Below are 24736 nucleotides of genomic sequence, written 5' to 3'. Positions count from 1 at the left end.
AGGATGCTGGGATTAGAACAGTGACAATCCAGTCAGTGGATGGATCCAGCAATCACCATCCTTAATCCCAGCATCTTTAATCCTAGCATTGAACCATGAATCAGTCACAAACTTTAAATTCAGCTACCTCTAACAAAGTTCCATCTAGAAGGGCATGGTGCTTGGGGGGTGGTCATCAAGACAAAAACCTCAGCAGGGATGGTGCAGCAGGCCAACTGGAGAGAACAGAGAAGTGGATGCCAATCTCTTACACAAACCAATTTCCTAGTTTGTATATTTTCCTCAGATCAGTTTGTGGTCCTCTAATTATCCTTGAGGAAGAGGAAGAATCATTCCTTCAACATTCATCTCAACTTCTACTTTATTGCAAGCTGCTTCAGTGAGAACAATCTCCATCTTTCCCAGGGATCCTGCCAGAGCTTTGGAAACAGTGCAGTTTATGGTTCCTGGATACAAGAATGGTCTGAGAGAGTCTATCTCATTGCCAAATCACATGACCTAATTCGAAGTTTCAAAATAAAATGGCAATTGAGACCATAATCACAATAACAATATTAAATATCTCAGTTGTGTTTTTGTGAAGTATCATTATTATTATTATTATTTTGAATGAAGAATGCATCTAAATAAGATGAACTTCCAGTATCCATGTTGGAAACTGTGGTAAGAGGTGGAAGCTAGAGAGATGGAAGAGCACTGCTGCCTAAAAATCGAGTATGGCTCAGGCAGGAGATAACTCAACAAAATGTAATACAGCATCCTCAGGCTTGGCTTGGACATGTAATAGTGAGTGAGCTTCGGAAGATCCAGCAGGGCCACTCTCCTCTATAGGCACAGATTGCTTCCTACATATGTCGATGCCCAAGTGAAGCACTAGAATATAGCAGATAGGTGGAGTGGAAGAGCTGAGGGGTTTATTGCAAAAGGGGAGGTGTTTACAAAGGAGTACAAGAGCCAGGGGCTTGAGGAACCAGGCATATTTTACCTATGTCTGGAGTGTGAGATGTCTGAGGTGAAGAAAGAGGAAAGATAAAGCTAAAAATAATTTCTGGTTCTGGTTAAATAGCGCTCAATAATTTGGAAAATTGTCAAGCTAGCTACTTGGCAATATGCCCACCCTATGTTCTCACCCCTGTGCCCACGCTGTCCTTTTGAGGTAGAAGAAACTGCCATTTTAATTGACTCCATATTTCAAACATGACACCAGCTCCCATCCGCTGGTCTCCAAGCCTCTGCCTCTGAGTGGATTCCTGTGCCCAGCACATTAATGCTGCATTTGAATCTTTTCAGGAAGCAGCCCCTGAAGCTTCCTAGGTATAGTTCATATGAGCACCAGCATGGGTGCCTCAGACTGACCACATTATCCACCCCCTTCCGTAGCTAAAAGACTATGGGAAGACCCCATATAAGTTATTCCACAGACCATTCAAACCTCCAGGAGACCAGCTGTTAGAGATCGACAAACTCATTTTGCTCACAGCACACAGTGACATCTCTTACTAATAATGTTTATCCAGTCAGGATTTGTAAAGGCCCTAAAACTGCGTTCTTCAGTCTCTCTCGCTCTCTCTCTCTCTCTCTCTCTCTCTCTCTCTCTCTCTCTCTCTCTCTGTGCCTGTGAGAGAGAGAGAGAGAGAGAGAGAGAGAGAGAGTGTGTGTGTGTGTGTGTGTGTGTGTGTGTCTGTCTGTCTGTCTATCTCTCTGTCTCTCTCTCTCTCCTACAAACTTAGCCAAGAGGCGGGCCTCTGATTCTTCACTTCATCTCTGAAAGTGCATGCATGACCAGAATCATAACACTTCCTAGTTCTCAAATATGTCTACCATGGGGCAGGCCATTGCGCTTAACAACCACTTAATCTCACAAAAGAGGTCTAATTTCTGATACATGAACATCCTCATCTTTCAGAAACTGGAGTTAAGAATTGAAGTCATGGACTCTAACACTGGAGTTCAGTGTCTCCACTAATATACCTCACAGTCTTGCCAAGAGAGACGAGAGACGAGAGACGAGAGACGAGAGAGAGAGAGAGAGAGAGAGAGAGAGAGAGAGAGAGAGAGACAGAGACAGAGACAGAGACACACAGAGACACACACACAGAGAGAGAGAGAGAGAGACAGAGAGACAGAGAGAGACAGAGAGAGAGACTGAGGGGGAGGTAGAGAAATTATTTACTCAGGCTTCTCCCCTTCTCACTCGGGCTGCTTATGGGGATGTCTGGACTCCCTAGCCCCTCAGAGATCCCAGCAGGGGATGTCACATTATCTGTGACTTTTGCCTCTTCTTGGGCCTCAAGATACATTTCCTTGTTTTGGTTCTACAGAACCTGCATCCTCTTCACCCTCACTTCTCTGTCCTTGTTCAGGCATTAAAATGAGGACTAAATGGAGCAGCCCCCTCTGAGGGTGGTTTGCCTCAGTTCGGTAACCTCATATTCCCTGAGGTCAGTCCACAAATCCTGCAAAGTTAGAGATCTCATAGGATAAGACTTCTCTGCCATTAAAAACTTTCAAGTAGCATTGGCAAGAACTATGGCTCACCCTTTGAATGTGGTTTACTGTTCCCATCTCACAGATGAATAAAAAGAGGCTTAGAGAGATTAAATAAATAGCTCAAGGGAACACAGTTAAAAATGTTCATAACCAAGTATTAAATTCATGGAGTGTGTTTCTACAGATTTAATTAAGTTAGACACTGAGTAAGTAGTTACAGCTGCCTCAATACAAAAAGGGAAAGTTCAGACCATTTAACAGGAGAACCAACTTAGAAGAATGATGGTGATGACGCTGATTAAAATACAATCTTGTCATATGCTCTTGTTTGACAAACATAATGCTGAATACTCTATAAATACTATCTCATGTAATTCTTATAACTATAGAATAATACACCAGAAGGGTCAAATAACATTGTTAACATCAAATAGCTCTGAAGTTCATGGAGCTAACATTTGAAGCTAGGTGAGTCTATGCCTACTGCTTTAATTACCAAAAGTCAGGATTTCACTGACTTTTCTCAACAAATAACTGCAGTGCTGATGCCTTTGCTTAAAGTCCTTCAATGGTTCCATGATGCTCAAACTTTTCCAGCATGAAAGCCCAACACAGAGGACTCCTACTTCTTCTTCCATCAGTCGCACTCCTGATTTTACACTTGGGAGCTGCCTGCTCCTGACACATCTTTGCTCGTGCTATTTTCCTTTTGTGGAAGACTGCCCTTGTCATGGCCATTCTCCACACCTCCGACAGAAGTGCAGGCTCTCATGCTCCATCCTGGCTAATTTCCTCAAATGGGAAAAGGCTCAAGAAAATTTTTGCTGAAGCTTCACCCAGATCTGCCCACTGGGAAACACTCCAGGCTTTCCTGGCACCCTTGCTAGGTCTTGGCTATGTGACCTATGGCTTCAGGTTGTGATATGCCATCTATTATAGTTCTTTGCTTACATCTAGCCCACCATTTAAAGTAGCAACTATGCTGTCTTTGAGGACATAAGTAGCATTTATTGATCCTCTATTTTTGGCTACTTTCATGCCATTCTGTTCATCTTCACCACCACTCTGGGAGGTAGGAGTTTATTACTTTATTATGACTGGAGGCTAAAAGAAGCAATACTGTCATCCAAGACCCATAGTTAGTGAGCTGAAGAGTGGAGATTTTAACCTGAGATTTTGTGATTGTAAATCTCATATTCTCTTCCTCATTTCAAACACCTTTAATGCTAACTGTATATGAGCTTGTCCCAAAATGTAAATCCTGGTCCTGAGCAAATGGTCAGAAAATGTCAGTTTAAACTCTTAATGTAGGGACTCACTAATAAAGTTCAAATGGGAATCAGGATCACAATAGAGGAAGGAATGAACAGGGTGTTCAAGGGTGTTTCACAACTTGTGGGATAACTTGAGGTTGGAATGAGATTTTCACCCATCGGCAGAGATTTAGAAAGTTGCCAATGGTTTCTGGAAACCTCAAGGCTGAGCAGCTGCAGATTTGGCTTAAATAATCCAGAGGAGCTGGCTGGGGAGGAAAACAAAATAGCAAGGCTTTGCTGGGTACCAGGGCTGAATGGAGAAGGGTGTACTGGTTTTAATTATTCTTCCCATCTCATCATTCCCCTCTGAATACAATGCATTCTCCCCCTCCTATACTCTTGCCTGCATCTAAGACATTAAAGGTCCCTCAGCATCTGGGGCTGAGAGCCGAGGATTGTGATAAATCTTTCCCCTACAGCCTGGGCTTCCCACCACTTTCTTTTTCATCCAGACAGGCTTGGGAGCCTGCAGTCCCTGAAGAAACTTGGCTGTGATCCTTCCAAGCTCTCTTCAAATGGCATCTTGCAGGCTGGGGAAAGTTGGTTCAGCTGTCTCTGCTCCCAGCATCCTAGCTCAGAGGCTGCATGGTTGCAGATTGCCCCAAAACAGACTGAAGAGAGAAGATGGTAACAGGATGATTGCATACAGATACGATCCTTCATACATAAATGAAGGAGAGTCTTTCTTAAAGATGATGATAATAATTTTACATATTCATAGGGTACAGTGTGACATTTCAACACATACCAATAATGAGCAATGTTCAAATCAAGGCAATTATAAAATCTTTCACCTCAAACATTAATCATCCCTATGAGTTGGGAACATTCAAATCCTCTCTTTTAGCTATTTTGAAAAATACAAAAATAAATCATTAACTACAGTCACCGTAGTGTGCTATAGAACACTAGAAGTTAATCTCCCATATAATTTTATTTCTGTATTTGGCAAACAACTCTTCCCTATAATCCTACCCAAAACTTTCTACTCTCCCCTTTCATAAGACCCAGTTATTTTAGTTTTAAACACAAGTAAAAACATACAACCTGAATTTGTTCTGCTTCTTGCTTACTTCACACAACGTATCATCCTGCAGTCTTTTAAACCTCATATTTCCCCTTCTACTCTTAAAATATTCCAGGCAGGGGAAATTGTATGTAACATCCTGGTTCCTCCTATATTTTACAGAGAAGAAACTAAGATCTGGAGAAGCAGAGATTGGCCCGATGTCAGTGAATTAATGGTAGAGCCAGGTCTCATTTTAGTCATCAAAATTTCTGCTGCATTTTGTGTACCCTAAATTGAAAAATTCTACTTGCTCCCCTCATGCCTGTATGACACTAGGTGGTTGTATAACTTCCCTCTGCTTGATCTTTGTTCGTTTGTGATACTGGGGATTAAGCCCACTGACCTGCATCTCCAGGATCCTCTGCCTTTAAAATATGTTTTTGAGACAAGTTACTACTAAGTTGTTAAGTTGTCCAGACTGGCCTTGAACTCATCAACTTCCTGCCTCTGTTTCCCAGAAAGATGGGATTTCAGGCCTGTGTCACTACATTTAGTTCATATGAACTTCAAATGTTTATGGTTTCCTTAAATTAAAGCAAATACCATAATTGAAAATCTGGTTCATGAATGAACAGAATTAAGTAAAACCTTGCAAAGTTCTTAGCATAGGCCTGGCACTTAGCAAAAGTTCTGCAACTTTTCCCTATTACTAGTACTGTTACTACTGCAACTGTTGGGAAGCTGCTATACTGATCTACATGAATATAGGAAAACTGTCCATATGCGCCTCGGAAAGCCTGCCATTGACCATCAGCCACCTCTAGGAGGCTTCTAAGGCTCTGAGACCTAGCACAGGAGGCACCTGCTCAAGACGTTCCCTCCCACCACTCATCATTCCCAGCTTTGAGATCCTGGCCCCTCCTCATCTGTGTCTCCACAACAACCAGTACCATAACATTATGAATCTCACACTGCATTTCACCTTGCAGTGGCTTGGTGTATATCAAAAATATTAAATTGGGAGAAAGCAGGGGGTGTGTTTCATCCATCTGTATCCTTAGTATCTGAGCATCCACAGAGAAAATCATCTGAGATATTTGTTGACCATAGGAAGGGGAGGAGGGAAAGAGGAGAGGGGAGGAAGCAAAGGAACATACAGTCATTACATGAAGGAACAGTATTATTAATCAATTTTTAAATATTTATTTTCTTCCTTTTGGCCAAGAGAGGCTTACCCTCCTCATATGATCTCTTTTACTTGCCTAGCTTTATCCACTAAGACCGTATTCCAATCTTGGGATTGCCTTTTTAAATAATGAAACTATGAACAAATAGAGAAAGGCACAGCATTCTCATAATTGTACCTGCTCCCAGAGATGGCAAAGTGCAAATACACATACCCCCAACACTCTTTTGAGGCAGGAGCAAGAGCATTCTTTGTAATTTATTTTAGCTAAATTCATTTTGTTAGTATATGTCTGGAGTACACGCAGTTTATAGTCATCTTGGGGGTGGGTAGGTCATGTACACACTACAGCTTATTTCTGATTTAAAACCCCTTTCCCTTTATTCCCTCCTCATCCTCCTCCTCTAATTTCCCTGCCATGATTTTTATTTTTGTTGATATCAGTCTTTGCCCAGGCTATGATACATAATTATTACATTCACTGGAATTATTAGGTACCTGTACATGACATATCTTTATTCTACTTATTTCTCCTTCCCCTCCTCTACCTCTCATTGCCTGCCTCTCTCTCTCTCTCTCTCTCTCTCTCTCTCTCTCTCTCTCTCTCTCTCTCCTCACAGAAATATGGAACAGAATTGTTAATGATAGAAAACTGAGTTTCTCTATCTCTTGCAAAAACCTTCTGCTCTCAGTTCCTGGGAACATATTTTTGGACTCAATCTGCTATCAAAACACAGAAATTAGTCCCCAATTTTGGATGTCAAATTCAGTTATCTCTTTTGTTAAGAAGGGAAGTGAGTAACAATTCATTCTGGTGGGAAGCCAAGCTAGCATCTTAGCACAAACTGTCGTTAAAAAAATCTCAATTCCACAGCCTCTTGTGATATCTTTAAAAGCTTGAACAGGCGCAGCTGCTTAGACAGGCTGCCCTGGGTTTGTTCTCCCCCAGGCCTTGTGTCACATTTAACCCGGGGATCAGTTACTATTTAAGGAAGAAATGGCTTGAAGCATTTTTCCTTCCACAACTTTGTGGATTTAGACTTTACTAATGAAGAGATTTGTAACAAAAAAAAAAAGTAGTCTACTCCAGGGGATATCCACAACCCCAGCACTGGCTCTAGGCCATTGCTGAGCAAGTTGCCCATTAAATGCAAGAAGAAGGAGAAAAAAAAGTTTTCACAGTTTATAATTGTATTATGAGTTTCATTACAGATCTCATTTTAATTCTGATTGAAACCCAGCCTTGCCTTCTCCCTGTACTCTCTCACGTATAGTTATTAAGTCTGGGTTGGAGTTCAACCTATTCTTCCTGGTTTCAGCATATTAATATAGTTTATTGGTATTTCATTGCCACTTCCCTTGCGAGTGTTCTGAATCTCAGCTCAATTTTCATTTTCCCCTCTCCCTTGGCTGTTGTTTCATTTTGATGTTAGGAGAAGGAAGGTGAGTTTGTTTGGAGTTTCTTGTTTTGGGAATGGGAGCTCAAACGGCGGTGGGGGAGGCCAGTCACAGAAGAGGAAACCTCAGATTTCTTAAACTGTCATTCATTACAATGTGGCTTCCAGAGCATCGGACTCCACCTGCCAGTTCTTCCTGCCTTCATTCTCTTACAGGTGCAATTTATTATATATCTGCTAATTCAGCACTTCCATTAGGCATTGCAAAAGGTTAAGGCATGCATACACTGTGTCCTTACCCTTTTGGATATTTAGCTCTATCCATTATAACCCCCACCCCCTTTTTTTCTTCTCCATCTGGCAAATGATTTCTGCTGAGGGTAAGGGGCACTAACTCAGTTTTTAAGACATTGTTGTAGGTCTTGCATATAGTGTACAAAACACTAAGATCTTTAGCCTTATGGACCTTTTGACCTACTGGGAGACACCAACATTGGCTGAGTACATATGTAATTACAAATAGAAACAAACTCATAAAATAAAAGGACAGCGTTCAAGAAGAATAATTAGTAAAGAATCTATCAAGGACTGCAACATGACAAAGAAGATCACCATTGATTAAACAGGAGAAGCTGGAAGAGGGGAAATTTTCAGTCCGAGAGAGCAACTATGTAAAGAGAATAATTTTTTTTTAAAGCAATGTAGAGTGCAGTGAATGAGATTGGAGAGGCAGGCTATGACTGAACCTCACAGCAATGAAAAGGCCAGCTTAAGAATGTTAGTCTTTTAAACAAAGTACAAGGAAAGCAACTGAACAGTTTTATGGAAGAATTACTTTATTATTTTAAAATATTTTAAAATATTGCTCTGCTTTAAGTGTTGCAAAAAGCCTGGATGGAGGCTATCTTTAATGCTGAACATTGGTTCTTAACCTAAGGTAGTTTTCCCAAAGACACCTACATAGCAGTCACAGGTAGGGGAGAGAGATTGTAAAGCCATTAGAAAGATAAAAATGCACTTCTTCAAGAAAGGAGAGATTATTTATCTTTGGGGAGTGAACTGAAGTTATCTAGAGAAAATAAATTATTGTTTAAAGATGGTTATGTTCATGGCATATGGAAATGATAATGGTTACTTCTAGTAGAAAATAATATATAAGCAAAGGTATAGGGAAGAGCAGATATGAGGTAAGACCACCTACTTTCTAAATACCACTACATGTAAATAAATTAAAGAAGAACAAAGTGGGGGGCTGGGGATTTAGCTCCGCGGCATAAGCACCTGCCTTGCAAGCAGGCAGTCGTGAGTTCGATCCCTGGTACCGATAAAAACGAAAAAGACAAAAAAAAAAAAAAAAAAAAAAAAAAAAAAAAAAAGAAGAAGAAGAAGAAGAACAAAGGCAAAGACCATATATTGCAGCACTTTTACCAATTAACATGATCCACGATGTTTGAAGATCTGCAACCAGCACTGAACAATTTAAACAAAGCCTGGGCTGATTCCAGAAAGCAGGATGTCCAAAGCACAATTTTTTAAAAAAATAATTTGCTTGACAGTTTCAGAATGGCATGCAGCCACTTTAACTGTGGTATAATTTCCCCTTCTAAGAATTTAAAATAGTTCCCCCATATATTCAAATCATTGCAAACTGGCTCTACAACCAAGATATGAAACTCATCCCTCATTAAAGACACAAAGGCACACACTGGCTTACTCTCCTGGGTTGAAAGACTACAATAAGGGAGGAAGCAAACACATGTACATTAGATACACTGTAAACAAATTTGTGATCAAAAACAGCCACACATGTGTCATATTAATGAGATAGGCCACCATGGTGAGTGGCCATTTATATTTGATGATTTCTTAGGCTTGAAGAATCCTAAACTCCAAATAACTCAGTCAAAGGAACAAAAAATACTTCAATATCATTGCAATTCAACCCAAAAAGATGAGGTTAATACTTTAAATTGACCAGAAGTAAAAGTACAAAAATCACTTTGTTACAGATATTTTATACAAAAATCACATCAATATAAAACTATAGGTGTGTGTGTGTGTGTGTGTGTGTGTGTGTGTGTGTGTGTGTATACATTTTGCTAAGAAAAGAATTCAGGGGACATTCATAAGCTTCCTTCATTTCCAAGCATTCCTCTATGTCTGATTCTGTGCAACAAAGGCATGATAATTGGGGATGAGGTAGTCAAAATAAACAAACATATCCTCAACATTCTAAAATATTAAAATGGTTTTAAAATTTAGATACTGATCAAATGGTTCCAAATAAAAATATCAAATACGTAAAGCATTCCTTCTCTTTTCTTCTATAACTTCATAGAAAATGTAGTCATCTATTCTCCGGAGGCCCCCTATCATGGGGAACTCATTACCTGGCAATGACCCCCTTCCAATATTAAGAAAATATTATCACAACTGCTAACATTTATGTGATTTATTGAGCCATTAGTGGGTCTTAGGTACTGAGCTAAAAGCTTTATGAGCATTATTTCATTTATTCTACACAATAATTCTATGAGATAAGTATGCTATTATCACTGTATTGTAGATAATGAAACTAAAGCTTAGAAAGTTTAAGTAACTAGAACAAAGTCACACATTCAATAGCAGAGGAAGACATTTCCACACTCAGTCTGTATTTTCTGTTATCACTCACCATCCGTATAGCTCTGGTTTTTCTTCCTAAGGCTTCCAAGAACTAACCAGTTCCCTTTTCAAGACAAATGATAATTGTGGCCATTTCTCCGTAAGCTTAAGGTGTGATAGAAAGTTGGTCTGAATTCAAATATTATTAAGCATTCACTCTACTTTCCTTTCATGTGTTAACCTGACCAAATCACAGAACATCTGATACTTGCTTTTTAAAATTTATTTTTAATTGATAATAAAAATTGTATATGCTTATGAGGTATCATGTATTATTTTGAAATACATAGAGCATTATGTAATATTCAAATAGAGTATCTCTATCTTCCCAATATTTACATATTTTGGTGAGAACATTAAAAAGTAATTTCTTCTAGCTCTTTGGAAATGCAAAAGAAAACATTCATCATCTGTAGTCATATACAGTAGAACACTAAACTTGATTCTCTTCCTTAACTATATTTGGTTCTCATTGACCAAACTTTCCATATTGCTCCCACTCTAGCCTTTGGAGACCACTACTCTACTGTTGCTTTCTGTAGGATCAACTTTTTAGATTCCATATGTAAATGAAATCATGCAATATTTGTCATTGTGTCCTTAACTTACTTCACCTAACATAATGACATCCAGCTTGATCCATACAGTTGCAAATAATAGGATTTTATCCTTTTTATGCTAAATAGTATTTTTCTGTACAAACATATCCCACATTCTTTATCCATTCTTCAATTGGTAGTTAGTTACATAGTTTCCATTTCTTGACTATTGTGAATAGTGCTCCAATAAATGTGAAAATTCTGGTGTCTCTGACACATTAACTTCATTTCCTTTGGATGTATGTTCAGTAGTGGGAATGCTGGATCATATGCAAGTTCTATTTTCAGTTTCTTTGGAGTCTTCTTACGTTTCTTACTATGGCTATACTAATTTGTATTCTTATCAATAATGTGTAAGGGTTCTCCTTTATCTACATCCTTGCTAGCACTTGGATCATTCATTCACTTTTTCTTTCATAAACTCATTTATTATAATTATTGTAACTAGAGTGAAGTGATAGCTCATTGTGGCTCATCATACCCCCATTTTGCTGATGTTTAGTGATGGGGAGTTTTTTCACACATCTGTTGGTCATCTGTATGCATACTTCTGAAGAATGTCTGGTTAGGTCTTGCATTGTTTTTAAAATCAGATTTATTTTCTACTATTAAGTTGTTTTATTTTCTTATGTATTGTGAAAAGTACCCTCTCGTCAAATGTGTACTTTATAAATATTTTCTCACAATTTATAGATTATACTGTTACTTTAGTCCTACATTCACGTATGCAAAATGAAGATTCTAAGACATCTATGTAAAGCACTTTATACAAGGATAGATACATAGCACATTTGCTCAACAATTTTAGGTTCCCTTCCTATTTAGGTTCCTTCAGCACTTCTTTTAGGATCATCCTCTTCCACCCATTCTTTAAGAGGTTGTTAGGTGTCTACAATATTTCTCTTTAATACCAACCTCACTTCTCAAAACAACTTCCAATGTACAGTAATTCCAAGAAAAAAACATAAGAATCTTAAAACCAGTGTTTGTTACCTGCCTACACTGAAATGGAACCATCTCATCCATTTAGTCTAGACAGTTTATTGCTTTAAATGTTGTCTATTCTATTGCCTTAATGATATTGGATAAGCATATACTGTCTTCCATTGGGAGCTTCCAGAGATATACAAAGTAACACCTCAGCCAATGTTTTTAATAAACATTCATCAACCTGCTACTTGTATTGCAATTTTGATGAATCCCAAATCTCTGTAATCAAGGTTAATATGTCATAAACTTGATGATAGGCCATTTATACTATCTTCAATGCTATAGGAAATCATTGTAGCTATGCTCTCAAGCATACAGCATAGGAGGTACAGCATTAATAAAGTCAAAGCATTAGGGCAAAGGGCATTAATAAAGTGAAAGATGGAAGAGACCAAATGCCTTAATCAAAGGCCTTCATGAGTTCCAAGGGGTCTCAAGGGAGATCACATATGTTATGCAGAAGGAATGTAGTACATAGATATTGATATTGCACTAAAAATACTGCTAAGGGAATACTTAGAATTCTCTTAAAAATGTTAATATATGCACTCCACTCCTAGAGTCTTATTAACTAGTTCTAGGGATTATTAGCCAAATTCGGATGATTTATGTATCACAGCTGGAGAAACAATGCTAAATTTAATAAGCTTATGTTCAAGTGTGTTCCAACTCTTGATTGTGTGCTCAGCTGGGCAAAAAGCCACAGATGCCCTTGAAGAAGCTGAGAAACAGAAGGGGTGGGATTTGCCAAGGTCTTGATAGGGACCATGTCATTATGCATTGCTTTTGCCAGCTGCACAAGTGCCTTGTCTCTCTGACCCTTTCCCTACAATAGACGGTAAGCATCAAGTATAACTGTACAGGAACAGAAGGTCAGAATTCATTTTCTTCTTCAAGACTGGACACATTACTCAGCCCCATCTAACGCTTCAGCACCACGGACAGCTCAATCCGTAAGGTTGGCTGGAAATTCTCACTACTAACAAAGGGCCAGCACCTTTGAGCCCCTGTGGGAGAGCAACAAAGGATGAGAGCTGCCATGGAGATGCTCCTTGGGAGACCAGGTCTTAAAAGGAGCTCCGCCTATTTGACATGAGTTGCTGTCTTTGTGACAGGGTTGATTTTATTTTTTAAAACCCTACCCAGCAGTCTCAGGGGCCTATGTTATGATCTGGGTGTATAAATCTATGAAAAATATCATTGAATTTTACACTCTCCATCTGTGTTACTTACTATATTTATGATAGATTGCAAAGCACTAATAAATATCAACGCCAAGCTGTGACAAAGATTCAGGAAAACAGTCACCAGCATTACCTTTATCTTGTCCTCCATAAGTAACACCCTCATGTGTCCAGAAATCTGAGCTAAAAACTCACAAGTCTAATGCACAAAAGACTGTACTTTTCAATATCATGCTCTAGCCCTATGGAAGACAGGGTTCCATTCCTCTTCAAGTCCAAATTCCCTTATCAGCCAAATATGGATAATGAGCACTTCAGAGAAGTATGTGGGTATAAAATAAGATACATCTAGGAATTTCTCCATTGAAAGAATACTGTGAGAGGTGGGATTGCCTGGAATTGACTCTCAGGGTTTCTGCTGAGGTCAGAAGACTGAAGTTGCTCACAAGTTAATGCTACTCACACGTTGGTGCTATATCATTTACTCCATTTCATTCACCTAGCTGAAAAAAGTTAAAATCACCCACTCTTTCAGTATCTTACTCCTCTGTATGTGCCAGTGTCTGAAGTTATTTTTTTTTTTCTGAGAGCATGACTTTAAAAATAAGGGTATTCATCTCAGATGCTCACTTTTCGATTGAGTCTTTGAGTTTGGGGGACCTAATGTTCTCCAATTCTTTATATGTTCTAGATATAAGTCCTTTGTCTGAGGAACAGCTGGCTAAAATTCTTGAACTGCTAAGATAACAATATGCAATATATTAACTACTGTTAATTTACTACCAATTTTTGAAATAGTGTGTCGTTTCTATTTTTCTGTTTTTATTTTTAAAATAAATTAAAACAAATATAAAAATAATACTACTCATCAATTACTGGGCAGTCAAAATCTTTTAGCCATTCAAGCAAGTACATTATATACATTATGCCCCATGTAATTTACATTTTACAAAGAGGAAAATCAAATTTAGGGAGATGCTGAAACTCTTCTGTGTTTTACAGTGAGCCAGCAATAGAACTGGGATCCAAACTCAAATCATTTAAAAGGATACATTTCTGGCTAGGATGTTACATCACAGAAGGGATGTGGATTCCATTATGTCTGGCAACTGACATACTGTGAGCTAAGTCCTCCCAGTGCTGCCCAACATGTTTGTTCCATCACATATTCAGGACTTGTATATTACAAGGTTATTCCCAACTTTCTTTTTAAAATTATTGCATTGGCCTATTTTCTATATTATCGATGCTCTGGCATCCAGATCTTCCTAAGTGGTGAGAGACTACCCTTCCCCAGCTGGTTAAATCTTAAAGACAACAAAAGACTCACCCAGAAGGCTCCTTTTCATATGAAAATTAACTGAAGTCCAGGTTGCAATCATCTCTTATATCTGGTTGTTTTATTCTGAAGGACATATTTCCCATTCTTTATCATCATAGCGCCAGATGCCAGGAAACTAGGGACAGTCCTGTCACCCCATAGCTGCAGAATTATTTAAGCTAGCCAATCCTAAATCTGTCTACACTGTTTCTCTCTCTCTCTCTCTCTCTCTCTCTCTCTCTCTCTCTCTCTCTCTCTCTCTCTTTCTACAATAACCAAAGCCAGGTTCTTATGCATGCTTTCTGCTTGCTGCCTCTGCTGCTGAATAGTTCGTAGTGTATTTTTATCTGGCTTTGCAGAGCTGTGTTGTGCACTGGTTTCTGGAATCTAAATACAAAAATTTTGTGTCTAACAACAGTTGTTTCTGTATCTGTGCTTTCTCATACCTGATTGAAGCAAGTCCCAAGCACGTTAAAAAATCACTGTGTTCTCTATACATTTTCTGCCTTGGGTTTCATTATTTCAGCTTTTCTATCACTTAGAAATCTAATATATAAATCCCACAGAACTATTACCAATTCTTTCTTAACCCAAACAATATTAATTGCCTCAATATGTATTTATTAAATAGCTACCATGGATCTGATACTATATTTGTCATCATAGATAATACATTTCTTTCAAAAGACTCAAATCCTGATTTCACAAAGATTCGATTCCAGAGACAAAGCTAGATTTAGTCTATTAGCAGTTATAAAAGTTTATGTCTAGTGTAAGACTGCACTGTATCTGAGTTGGGAGGCATGTGCACAGTGGTGGTTAACCTGTGGCGCACATGACAGATAAGACTGTGTCACTGAGAGCTCTAAGGGGCTTCCCTCACTGGCTGAATATGTGCAAGGGCTCAGGTTCAATAAATGCCATTGGAAAATGGAAAAGAAGAAGAGGAAGAATTTTTAAGTTTATGATTGAGGTCAGAATAGGACATATATAGGTAAGTAACAAAGTGCATCTTTTTAATTCTCCACATTTTGCTCTGTCTTTAGAAGATATCAAGACTGTCTGTACCTTTCTTAAATGACCTTCTGATTTTGTTATTTCCTAACTAAATGCTACCTGAAAATTCAAAAAATGAAAAAGAAATGAGAGCTATAGTTTTTAAAACAACCATTTCCTATTTCATTTTTCTTTAAAATTCTGTATCACTTGTATCCTTGTTTGAAAAGAGAAAAAACAAATATCCCTATGAGATATGTACTATTACTGCCCACATTCCATACATGTAAAGACTTAGGCTCAGAGAGGTTAAATCACTTACTTGGTTATAGAACTGGTAGACAATGGAATAAATACATGAATTCTTGTGTCTTTCCAAAGCCTGTATTCTTAAAGTATTTTATCAAAACCTTGAGTAAGTCAGTCTCTAAGAATCTCTGTTTCTATATATATATATGAAAGCAAGTATTTAAAACTTGAGTCCCTTTGAAATTTAACAATTAATGAGTAGTGGCTGAGGAGGGATAACGGGTGGGGGCACACTTCCCACAATGGTCAAATTTCCCTACTGTTTTTTCACAATCATGTTTGTCACTTCTACTCACCTAGCCCCATTTTCCAACCGCACTTAGGTTCTAACAGTTCTTTCAGCCCTGAGCTCCATGAACCTACTTTACTGCGTGCTCCTTCAAATACTGCTGCTTCTTTCTTCCTCTTCAACACAACGCACACAGACACACACACACACGTACCACGCAGATGTACACATACCACACACACACACACATACACACACACACAACTTACTTGTCATATGTGCAAACGTGATTTGACTTAGATGAAATATAAATGTGCAAGAAGGATTGCAAATCAATTGAATACACATGAAATGAGGGTTACTGAGCTTATTTTCATTTCAGGTGAAAAACGGAGGGTTATGCACTGTGGTGAGTGGGAGCAGTCAGGAGATGCACTGACAGAGTAGGACTGTTTCAGAAGAGTAGTGAACATTTCACCATGCTCTGCTCAGAATGTACGAGAGGGAAAGTGCTAAGCTGTGAATAACAACACAGAACACGAAGACAAAGTTCAGCTCTATTGAGATAAGGCTGACAGAGGGAGAGGCTCTCCAGAACATTCCATATACATTCAAAGATAAAAACTTCTACAACAACAAAATGATATTAATATATTACTTTAAGTCAGAGGTTTAAATACCACTGGGCATTGGTTGGAACGGTTTTATTCTGTTTTGTTTGATTCTATGTGTGATGGTATGGAGCAGCTATTTTTAAGAAAACAAGACATTATGGCAGCCATTGCTGATTTAATATCATCCTGCTTTGAAGTCCTACCATACTTTTGTTCTTCTATTTCCATTGGTTCTATCATATTGTCTTATTGGATTGTAGTATGTGTGATAGTAAAAACAAATATTTTCTATGGAAAATGAGATAATATAGTAGCCATTGTTCATTTTCTGTTATTTGGTTTTGAATGTCCTGTAATACTTTCATTCTCTTGAATGGTTTTATACTATTTTGTTATGTTTGCTATTACTGTGTGTAAAGCTATGCTCAACTATTTCAAGAAAAGAGACATTATGATAGCTACTGTTAATAACAGGTTGTCTTGTTGTAAAGTACTATAATTGTTTACATTATTCTGTTGTGATTTGCTTTGTTCTGTCCTCTTTTGTTTTATTCTCTTTAAAATAAAAAAAAAAACCTGAAAAAAATACCACTGGGGAGTATCAATTAGTTCAGAGATGAAGACACTCTCTGAGGTGTTAATTTTTTTTTTCTTTTTGAAAATGATATATTCCTATGTAGACTTATGTTAAGTGTTTCTTATTTTATAACAAAAGGAAGGAGAGATGAAACTTTCAGAGGTGATGATTATGTTCATGCCATTACTTATGGTGATAGTTTCACAGGTATATACTTTTTTCAAAGTAATTGAGATATACACATTTAGCAATTGCAAATAAATTGAAAAATTAAAAGTGTGAAAAAACTGAACCGATAAAAACACATTAAGTCCCATACTCATGGTTGCATTCTTTATAATAATATTCATATTAAACTTCAGTACAATCAAATGTGACAATACCAAGTAAATATAAATGTTCAGGGAAATGGGTGCCAACATACTAACAACTTTTCTGGAGGGCACTTTAGCAATAGATATCAAATAGCTTCTTGGACCAGGCTTTGCTAATGACCATAGTGACTACAGTGTCTCATTAACTCAATTTAATTGGGTGAGTAATAAGTGGTAGAATGTCTGATACTTGTAAAGTATGTTTACAGAGAATGAGCTATGAATACTCTCCAGAACATTCATGAAGTTCCAGTAAAACTCATATACTTTTACCTGTCATATGTTGTTAATCAGCAAATACCCATTAGAGAGGGCAGCATTTCAATTTGAATCCATAAGCATGGTAAGAACTAGCAGATTTTGTATTAATTCAATCTTTCTGCCTCTACATTTGAAATCTTCTTGGATTCAACAATCCTTATCCTTGAACATAAAATTTTAAAAATCTTTAATTTTTAATAATCCAGAGTTTAACATGATAAAGGCATCTTCCTAAACTTTTGGATACTCCTTTTTTCCTGGGATGTATGTAACAGAATTTTGAGGTTGAGCCATGTGTGGAACCCCTAGTCAGACCTGGGTACGAGGTTTTGAATGTCTGTGGGCCAGCTTGGCTGCTGGGCTCTTACCATCTGCAATGAAGTGCTCAGGTACATGCAGAGTCACCTTCACCGTGAGGGGACAGGATATCTGACTGCCACACACCATCGCCAGGATGCAGGAGCTCACAGCAATCAGTGTCAGGGATGTCTTATTCACTGGGCTTTTCAGCAGACCTAGCAACACAAACACAAAAAGAAACACATAATTCTATGAAGTGAGGATAGGACACAGGCATGGCATTTGAGAATCATGTTATTTCCTAAACAAATCTGCAAAAAAAGAAAAGCTAAAGCCTCCTTGTTTTCTTCTGTGGACTCTTGTTGGGTCCTGAGAAATGCTTCACAAATCAGGGGTGTTAGCTTTCTGTCACTCTGACAAAATTTCTGAGTAAACAATTTAAAGAGAAGGAAAGCTTTAGTTTGGCTGATGGTTTCAGAAGTTTCAGTCCATGATTATTATTTGTCTCCATTGTCTCTGGGCCTGTGATGAAGCACAGCATTGTGGCAGATAGGGCTTAACAACCAAAGATGTTCAATGCATGGCAGTCAGGAAGGAGACTGAGACAGAGAGTAAGTGACAGGATAAGATACTGTCCCAAGGGCATGGCCTACTGACCCAGTCCCTTCAAAGAGGTCTCATCTCCTGGTTTCTACCACATCCTAATAATGCCTTCAAATTACGAATCCATCAATAGATTAATCACTCGATAACATTATTGCACTCATAATCCAGTTATCTTCTGAAAGGTACACCTGTGAACTTAGGTTTAACACATGAGTTAGGGGAGGTTTCATATTCAAATCTCAATAACAGACTCACAATTTACTCTGGCAAAGACAAAGAAATAAGCTTCCTGAGCATTATGGAAAATTTTCACACAACTCCACTTCAATTTGGTCATTATTGATAATAGTTGGACTATATGAGACTCTCTACTCTCTCTGGTAACAAGGGGAAAGACAGGGTGTGTTGGGTTCAGTAGGGCTTTGTAGCATAGTGGCACACCTGAGCATTAGACAATTTTGGATTCACAGTTTGGTGTTAGCTCTCTTGAGCTGTGTAACTCTTTCCTACCCATGAAGGTGCTGCAAGACCTGCTTTTTTCTACAAATCTCAGTTCCTTTATGTGTATGAATATGTATCTTACAGGACTGTTGTCATGATTACATGGCATTATATATCACTATCATTATTGATGCAAATATAGACGTAGATGTAGACTAGATATAGATACAGATATGCCTACAATATAGAAAGGTTTCATAGCTAGAAACTGGTCACCCAAATAAATGTCAAAAATAGAAAAGTTTCACAGCTAGAAACTGGTCACTCAAATAAATGTCATTTAATAGACATCTACTTTGTGAGACCCATATAGAGTAGAATTAGAATAGTTCTATTCTTGAGGAGTTTACAGGGTAGGATAAAAAGGAGAGCTTATTCATACACAATTATATTCCAAGACAAATTATGTAAAGACCTAGAGATAAGAGGGCCAAATGTGGCGCAGTGGAGTTTTTGCATGGGAAAATTGAAGATACTTTCATGGTTACACCAGAATGAGTAGGTTGGATCTGCATGGCTAGGAATGCACTGTGTCAATGAAGTTTGTGAGTCTGTCCTGAGCTTCCTTTGTTTCTCATTTTCTGGGATTTGGCCTTCACATCTATCTTTTGTGTTCTGAGTACCAGCACTTGAGCAATTCTGCCCAAATTTCCTTTGACTGCTAATCATCTTTTTTGAGCCAATGTTTATCCCCAAACCTCCTGGCTATTCCTTTGTGATCACAGCAAGAGATGTCACACATGACCCCGTCAACACATGTCACATGATCTTCTCCTTTAGGGTCCCTCTTTAGGCTCCTTAATGTACTGAAAACATCACCTTGTAGATAGCCAGCTGAATAGCTGTTATCATTCAGTTGCTTGTCTTCATCTTTTACAGAAATGAAACAGCCACACAGCTCTCTTTCTCTATTTCCGTCTTGTTTTCATATTTCCTTCCTCCTCTGTCTGTTTACAGGATGAGAGTAGCACAGGTATACCTGTCCACTTCATTCCCTCCTCAAGCCCCTCCAGTAGTTCTACAGCATCCCTTTGTGGGATGTGTCCCACATTTCGTAGCCTGACATGTGACTTATGGATGGCCTCCATTCCAACTTCCTGCACTCTTTCCTACCCATGAAGGTGCTGCAAGACCGCAACTGTTCCAAAGCCTGAGGGTAGACCTCTTTCTCATCCCAACACTGGTCTAGGCACTGTTTCTATAGATAGAGCCCCATTTCCTCCCCTGTGTTCTTTCTCATCTCTATTGGTGATTTGCCATTAGCATAAATTCTTCATTCAGATAAACTATCTACATTTATTGTTTTCTCAAATACCTTACTCCAAGCACTGAAGTTCAGTACACAAGGGCAAACTCCTGGAGGAAAAAGCTCATTGTCTTTTGTCCATCATTATATTGCAGTGCCTGGTATAGTGCCTGGCATATGGATGAATCTCAGTAACTGCATGGTCATTTATAGGAATGACTGTGACAATGCCAGTAACCAGCACTACACAGGCACTGAGCATTTAGAAAGAATACCAGCTAATGTGACCATACTAATGGGTTTCCATGTAACAAGGGCCTTATGACAATCCACTTGGGATGTTTTATGAATATCTGTTTTTCTTAATAAATAGTGAATTGCTTCAAAGAAGAGATCTGATCTCTGTTTTTGTGCAGATATCGATGCCTGGGAACTAGAAGTTGCTTAGACTTACAATTTTAAAAAACAATTTTTGTTTATATACATGTACAGTGCATAATGATTATATTCATCCTAGGGAATTGATACATGGGCATAACACATTTTAGCTCTTTTTCCATCCATCCTTTTCCTCTCCCTTTTAATCTCTCCATCTCATGATCCATTTCTCTTTTAGTTTTAGAGAGGAAATTTGTCCTTATTCCCTGTGCTAAGACAATGCATGGTATAGTAGCAATTATTCACACAGTTATATTTGTTACAGTTGCAGAAAAGATGTTAAATGAAAGAATTAAATAAAAGATGTTTCTGGTGTCAGAGTATAGGAAATGTCTGAAACCTAAAATGACTGTAGAAAGAAGGAAAAAGTGTTATCTCTTTGTTGAGTGCCACAAGAAACTGTTTCAAGTTCTGACAGTATAAATATTTTAGTAACTAATCAGCATAAATGAGAAAACACCAATGTTTTCTACTAGAAATATGATGGACAAGGGGTTGGTTCTTTGCACAGATTCCACATTAAAGAGTAAACATACTACTGCAAACCTGTTGCACAACAAAACACTCCCAAAGAGAAGTTACCAGATGTAGAATTTTTACTTGAAAATCTTGGGGTCTTTTTGTGGGGGAAGGAACATGTAAAGATGAATCTATACAAACAAATTCTAGGGAAGGTGAAACACCCCAATGATGGGGTGTGAAAGACATCTGGGGGCTCCTGGCACTGGGGAAGAAATGCCCCAGTCAGTGAGTCACAAACAATAGCAGGTTAAATACCTCAGGAAAACACTGCTCATCTCTGATCCACAAAGCAGAGACACTGGTGTGACCAAAACATTGCTCTTGCTAATTAACCAACCACTAGAAACCCACCTGCACTCCACGGGGCTGATTTCTTAGTAGAGGAAGACTGCTGACAGAGGAGTAATGAGAATGGAATTGCTTGAACTCTCATTGAGGCCCTTGCTGGACTAATTGCATACTCCAGGTCACCTAAACCTTCACAGTAATCGAGGTTTTTCAGGAGTCACATGGGCACTGAAGTCACTCTCACATTAGCTTATTGACTCTGGGATTTTTCAGCAAAAATAGTAGTAAAATGACTTATCCTTTGAGAGTGTTGTAAGAACTAAATGAGCCAGAAAAATGTCAAATTCTTCGCATAGTTTCTGGAACATAGTGGGCCCTTAAAAAATGATAATTTTAAAACTACACATTGGTATCTGTCTCATTACTGAACAGAAACCAGGATTTATTTGCTTCTTTTCCTAACATACTATCAGAATATATTAAAGACTGAATGACACTTTATAGAAACAGGCAACAAAAAAGTAGCAAAGGGAGAGACATAAGCAGAGGCAAAACAAGGGAGGGAGAATAAGAATGAGCCGCACCCTGGGGCAACCATTTTCAACCATCAGAAAATGCCTAAATCACCACGGTTGTCTCTGAAGTCCAGGAGGAAGAAAGCACACAGGTGAACCCTACACTATGGCCAGCTGCATATGGAGCAGCCACTGGGGTTTGTGAAGTTGCCATAGCAACCAGAAACTTCACAGTGGGATTTAACAAAGGTGACTTCTTAAGAAGTTCTTGGCCCAGGGAACTGAGCATAAACATTTAGCTGGAGTAACAGGTGTAGATAGAAGCAAGGGAAAAAAAATCTATCCCATAATACTTATCCTTCCTCCCTATGTATGTTCTGTACTACCCTGCCATTGAAAGAGGCACAAACAGGAAAGGGAAGCTCTCCTGCTTGAATGCTTACTCTGATCCAGGCACTAAGCCTAGGATGTATCTACATATCTGTGCATCCGCTCTTACTATCTCTGTTTTAGGGTTGAAACCCTAACCACTGTTTTAGGGTTGAAAAGAATAGCAGTGTACTTGAAGCTTACATTTTAGAGGGCCAGAGCTGCCTGGCCCTCTAAATCTTCACAGCAAAAAGCTGCTAGTGTCATTATGTCCATTTTACAGGGAAACCCAGAAGAATTAAATGACTTATTAACATCACTCGATTTGTATATGACAGAGCTAGATTAGGACCCTCCTGGTCCAGCCTCTCAGTTATGCCATATGACTTCCTACTTAATCACAGAATGAAGGTTCCAGGATGCCATTGCACAGTTGGAGAAAATGTGGTCTTTGGAGACAGACATAACAATGTGCAAATCCTGACTTAACCACAAAACTTCTCTATGACACTTGCTAATTGAGCCAACACTTGTAAATCAAAAGATTCCATCTGTAAAAGTAGGAAAAGTGATCTTCTGCCAGAATTAATGTAAAGACAAAATAAGTTCAGAAATAAAATTACCAACAGCAAAAAGCCTTAATCGATGATAATTTCAGGAGATAACATGCATATCCTCAGATACCTGAGGTCATAGTTCTCTTAGGTTCACACCTGCTTTGTAGTCCTCTCCCCACCATGTGCAGAGGAATGAGCTGTCCTAAGGAGTATGCAGTCCTACAGATGGCTGGCCCTGGAGAAAGTTAATAATAATCCATTTTCCTTTAATTTCCATTCCCCCTCACTCTTCAACTTCTCTTATGGCAGAAGAGAATGGCATAAAATGCTTTGCTTGAGAAATTCAACCAGAAATAGCTTGGCATTGTTGATTCACACACTGCCTATAATTTGGGGTTTGATTGATTCTTGGTTTGGAAATGCCAGGTTGAGAGAAGAAAATCAAATTTAAGTTAAATTTGGAATTGAATCAATCACATTTTACAATGAAGAAAATAGATCTAACCCCGTCAGACCATTATGTATGGAAAATTTAAAGCTGTTCTGTGGCCATTAATTCCTTCCTCCTAGTGTCTCTAAGGGGGGAAGGGCCCATTCTCAGAAGTCATCTATTTCTTCAAATAACATGTAGGGACTGGGATATCAGTGACCCAGGATGTTAGTATTGAGGACACCAAGGGGTAAAAGACCACTTAGAGGAGGAAGAGTCTGAGCGCTGGCTCTAGACATTAAGATTTTATTCCAAACTTGTCCATCTAATAGCTGCTTGGCACCTGGCAAGGTACATAAGTTTACAGAGCTTCAGTTTCTAAACTACCAAGGAGAAATGTTGGCCCCAGTCTGTAGGGAAGCAGGGGGGTTAAGTGGGACATCAAAGTATCGTCAAGTATCAAAGTGCTAAGCATGGTGCCTGGTACATATCTTGGGCTCTGTAAGCTGCCAGTACCTTCTATCTCACTTCCTCAAAAACCTCACTTCCCAACCACCTCCCACCCGGCATCCATGTGGGTAACAGCAGATGCAAGATGTTTACCCTTGCTGGAATTCTGGCTTTTACAGCTAGCTGATGATCCCTGCGGAGAAGTCATTTTAGTCCTCTGGAATTTGATCTTCATAAATGGAGAGTAACTCATTCAATACGTAGTGGCTTATGTGCATCACCTATAGGCCAGACCTCATATACTACATGTCCCCTAGTTATTTTTCATGCCTATAGCATCCTTGACTCTAGTAGGTGCTCAGTAAACATCTAAAAAATGAGTAAATGCTTGTGTAACTGTTGTTTTCCTTTCTACCAAGAGATGTCAGTATTAGAATATTGTTTTCCTAATCAAATGTAATCACTCACTTTATCTGGTATGGGTTGGTCCTTGTCTAGTTAGATGGCATCTAAAAAGCCTCTTGAGAGGTTCAGATCTTCCTACACATGAGGATGACCAGGCCAGACTGCTGCAGAGCCTCATTATCCTGAGTGCCGACTGGGATTCCTGCACCACTTGAGCTCCAGACCTCTATACTTCCTGCTGTATTTCTGGAAACTAAAATTGGGACACATTGTCTGACAAGTGCAAATGTCATGCCAGAGGCAGGAAGAAAGGATATGTGAAATTGGAGCTTTCTCAAAAGCCTTATGTATGTGGTCCATATCCACAACCTGTCTCTTATGTGTAGATTCCCCACACATTTCTGTGCAATGCTTTGACATGACTCATCTGTTCTCTCTTCCTACCCTTTGAGTCCATTGTTTGCCCCCAAGCTCTCCTCTCTGTCTGTCATGAACTAGTTTGCACACTGTGATGCACACATGCTCGAGTGTGTGTGTGCACGTGTGTGTGGGCGTGAGCAAGCGCATGCGCTCTGATTTTAGTGATTTCAGAT

At 38.7% G+C, this 24736-nt stretch overlaps 1 protein-coding gene across 4 annotated transcripts in view; it reads right to left on the bottom strand.

Moving 5' to 3' along the window:
* The window catches only part of Astn2 (astrotactin 2), a 911846-nt gene that overhangs the window by 560704 nt on the left and 326406 nt on the right, over positions 1–24736 (bottom strand). For all 4 annotated transcript variants that reach the window (XM_023561395.2, XM_063259996.1, XM_063259990.1 and 1 more), the window contains one exon: positions 17885–18031. In XM_023561395.2, the coding sequence (XP_023417163.2) occupies positions 17885–18031 (147 nt within the window). The remainder of the gene's footprint in view (positions 1–17884; positions 18032–24736) is intronic.

Source organism: Cavia porcellus, unplaced genomic scaffold, assembly GCF_034190915.1.
Source record: "Cavia porcellus strain 051 isolate PalLab524CR breed Dunkin Hartley unplaced genomic scaffold, mCavPor4.1 scaffold_1, whole genome shotgun sequence".
In the NCBI taxonomy this organism is placed as follows: Eukaryota; Metazoa; Chordata; class Mammalia; order Rodentia; family Caviidae; genus Cavia; species Cavia porcellus.
This window is presented reverse-complemented; position numbering and strand designations above follow the sequence as displayed.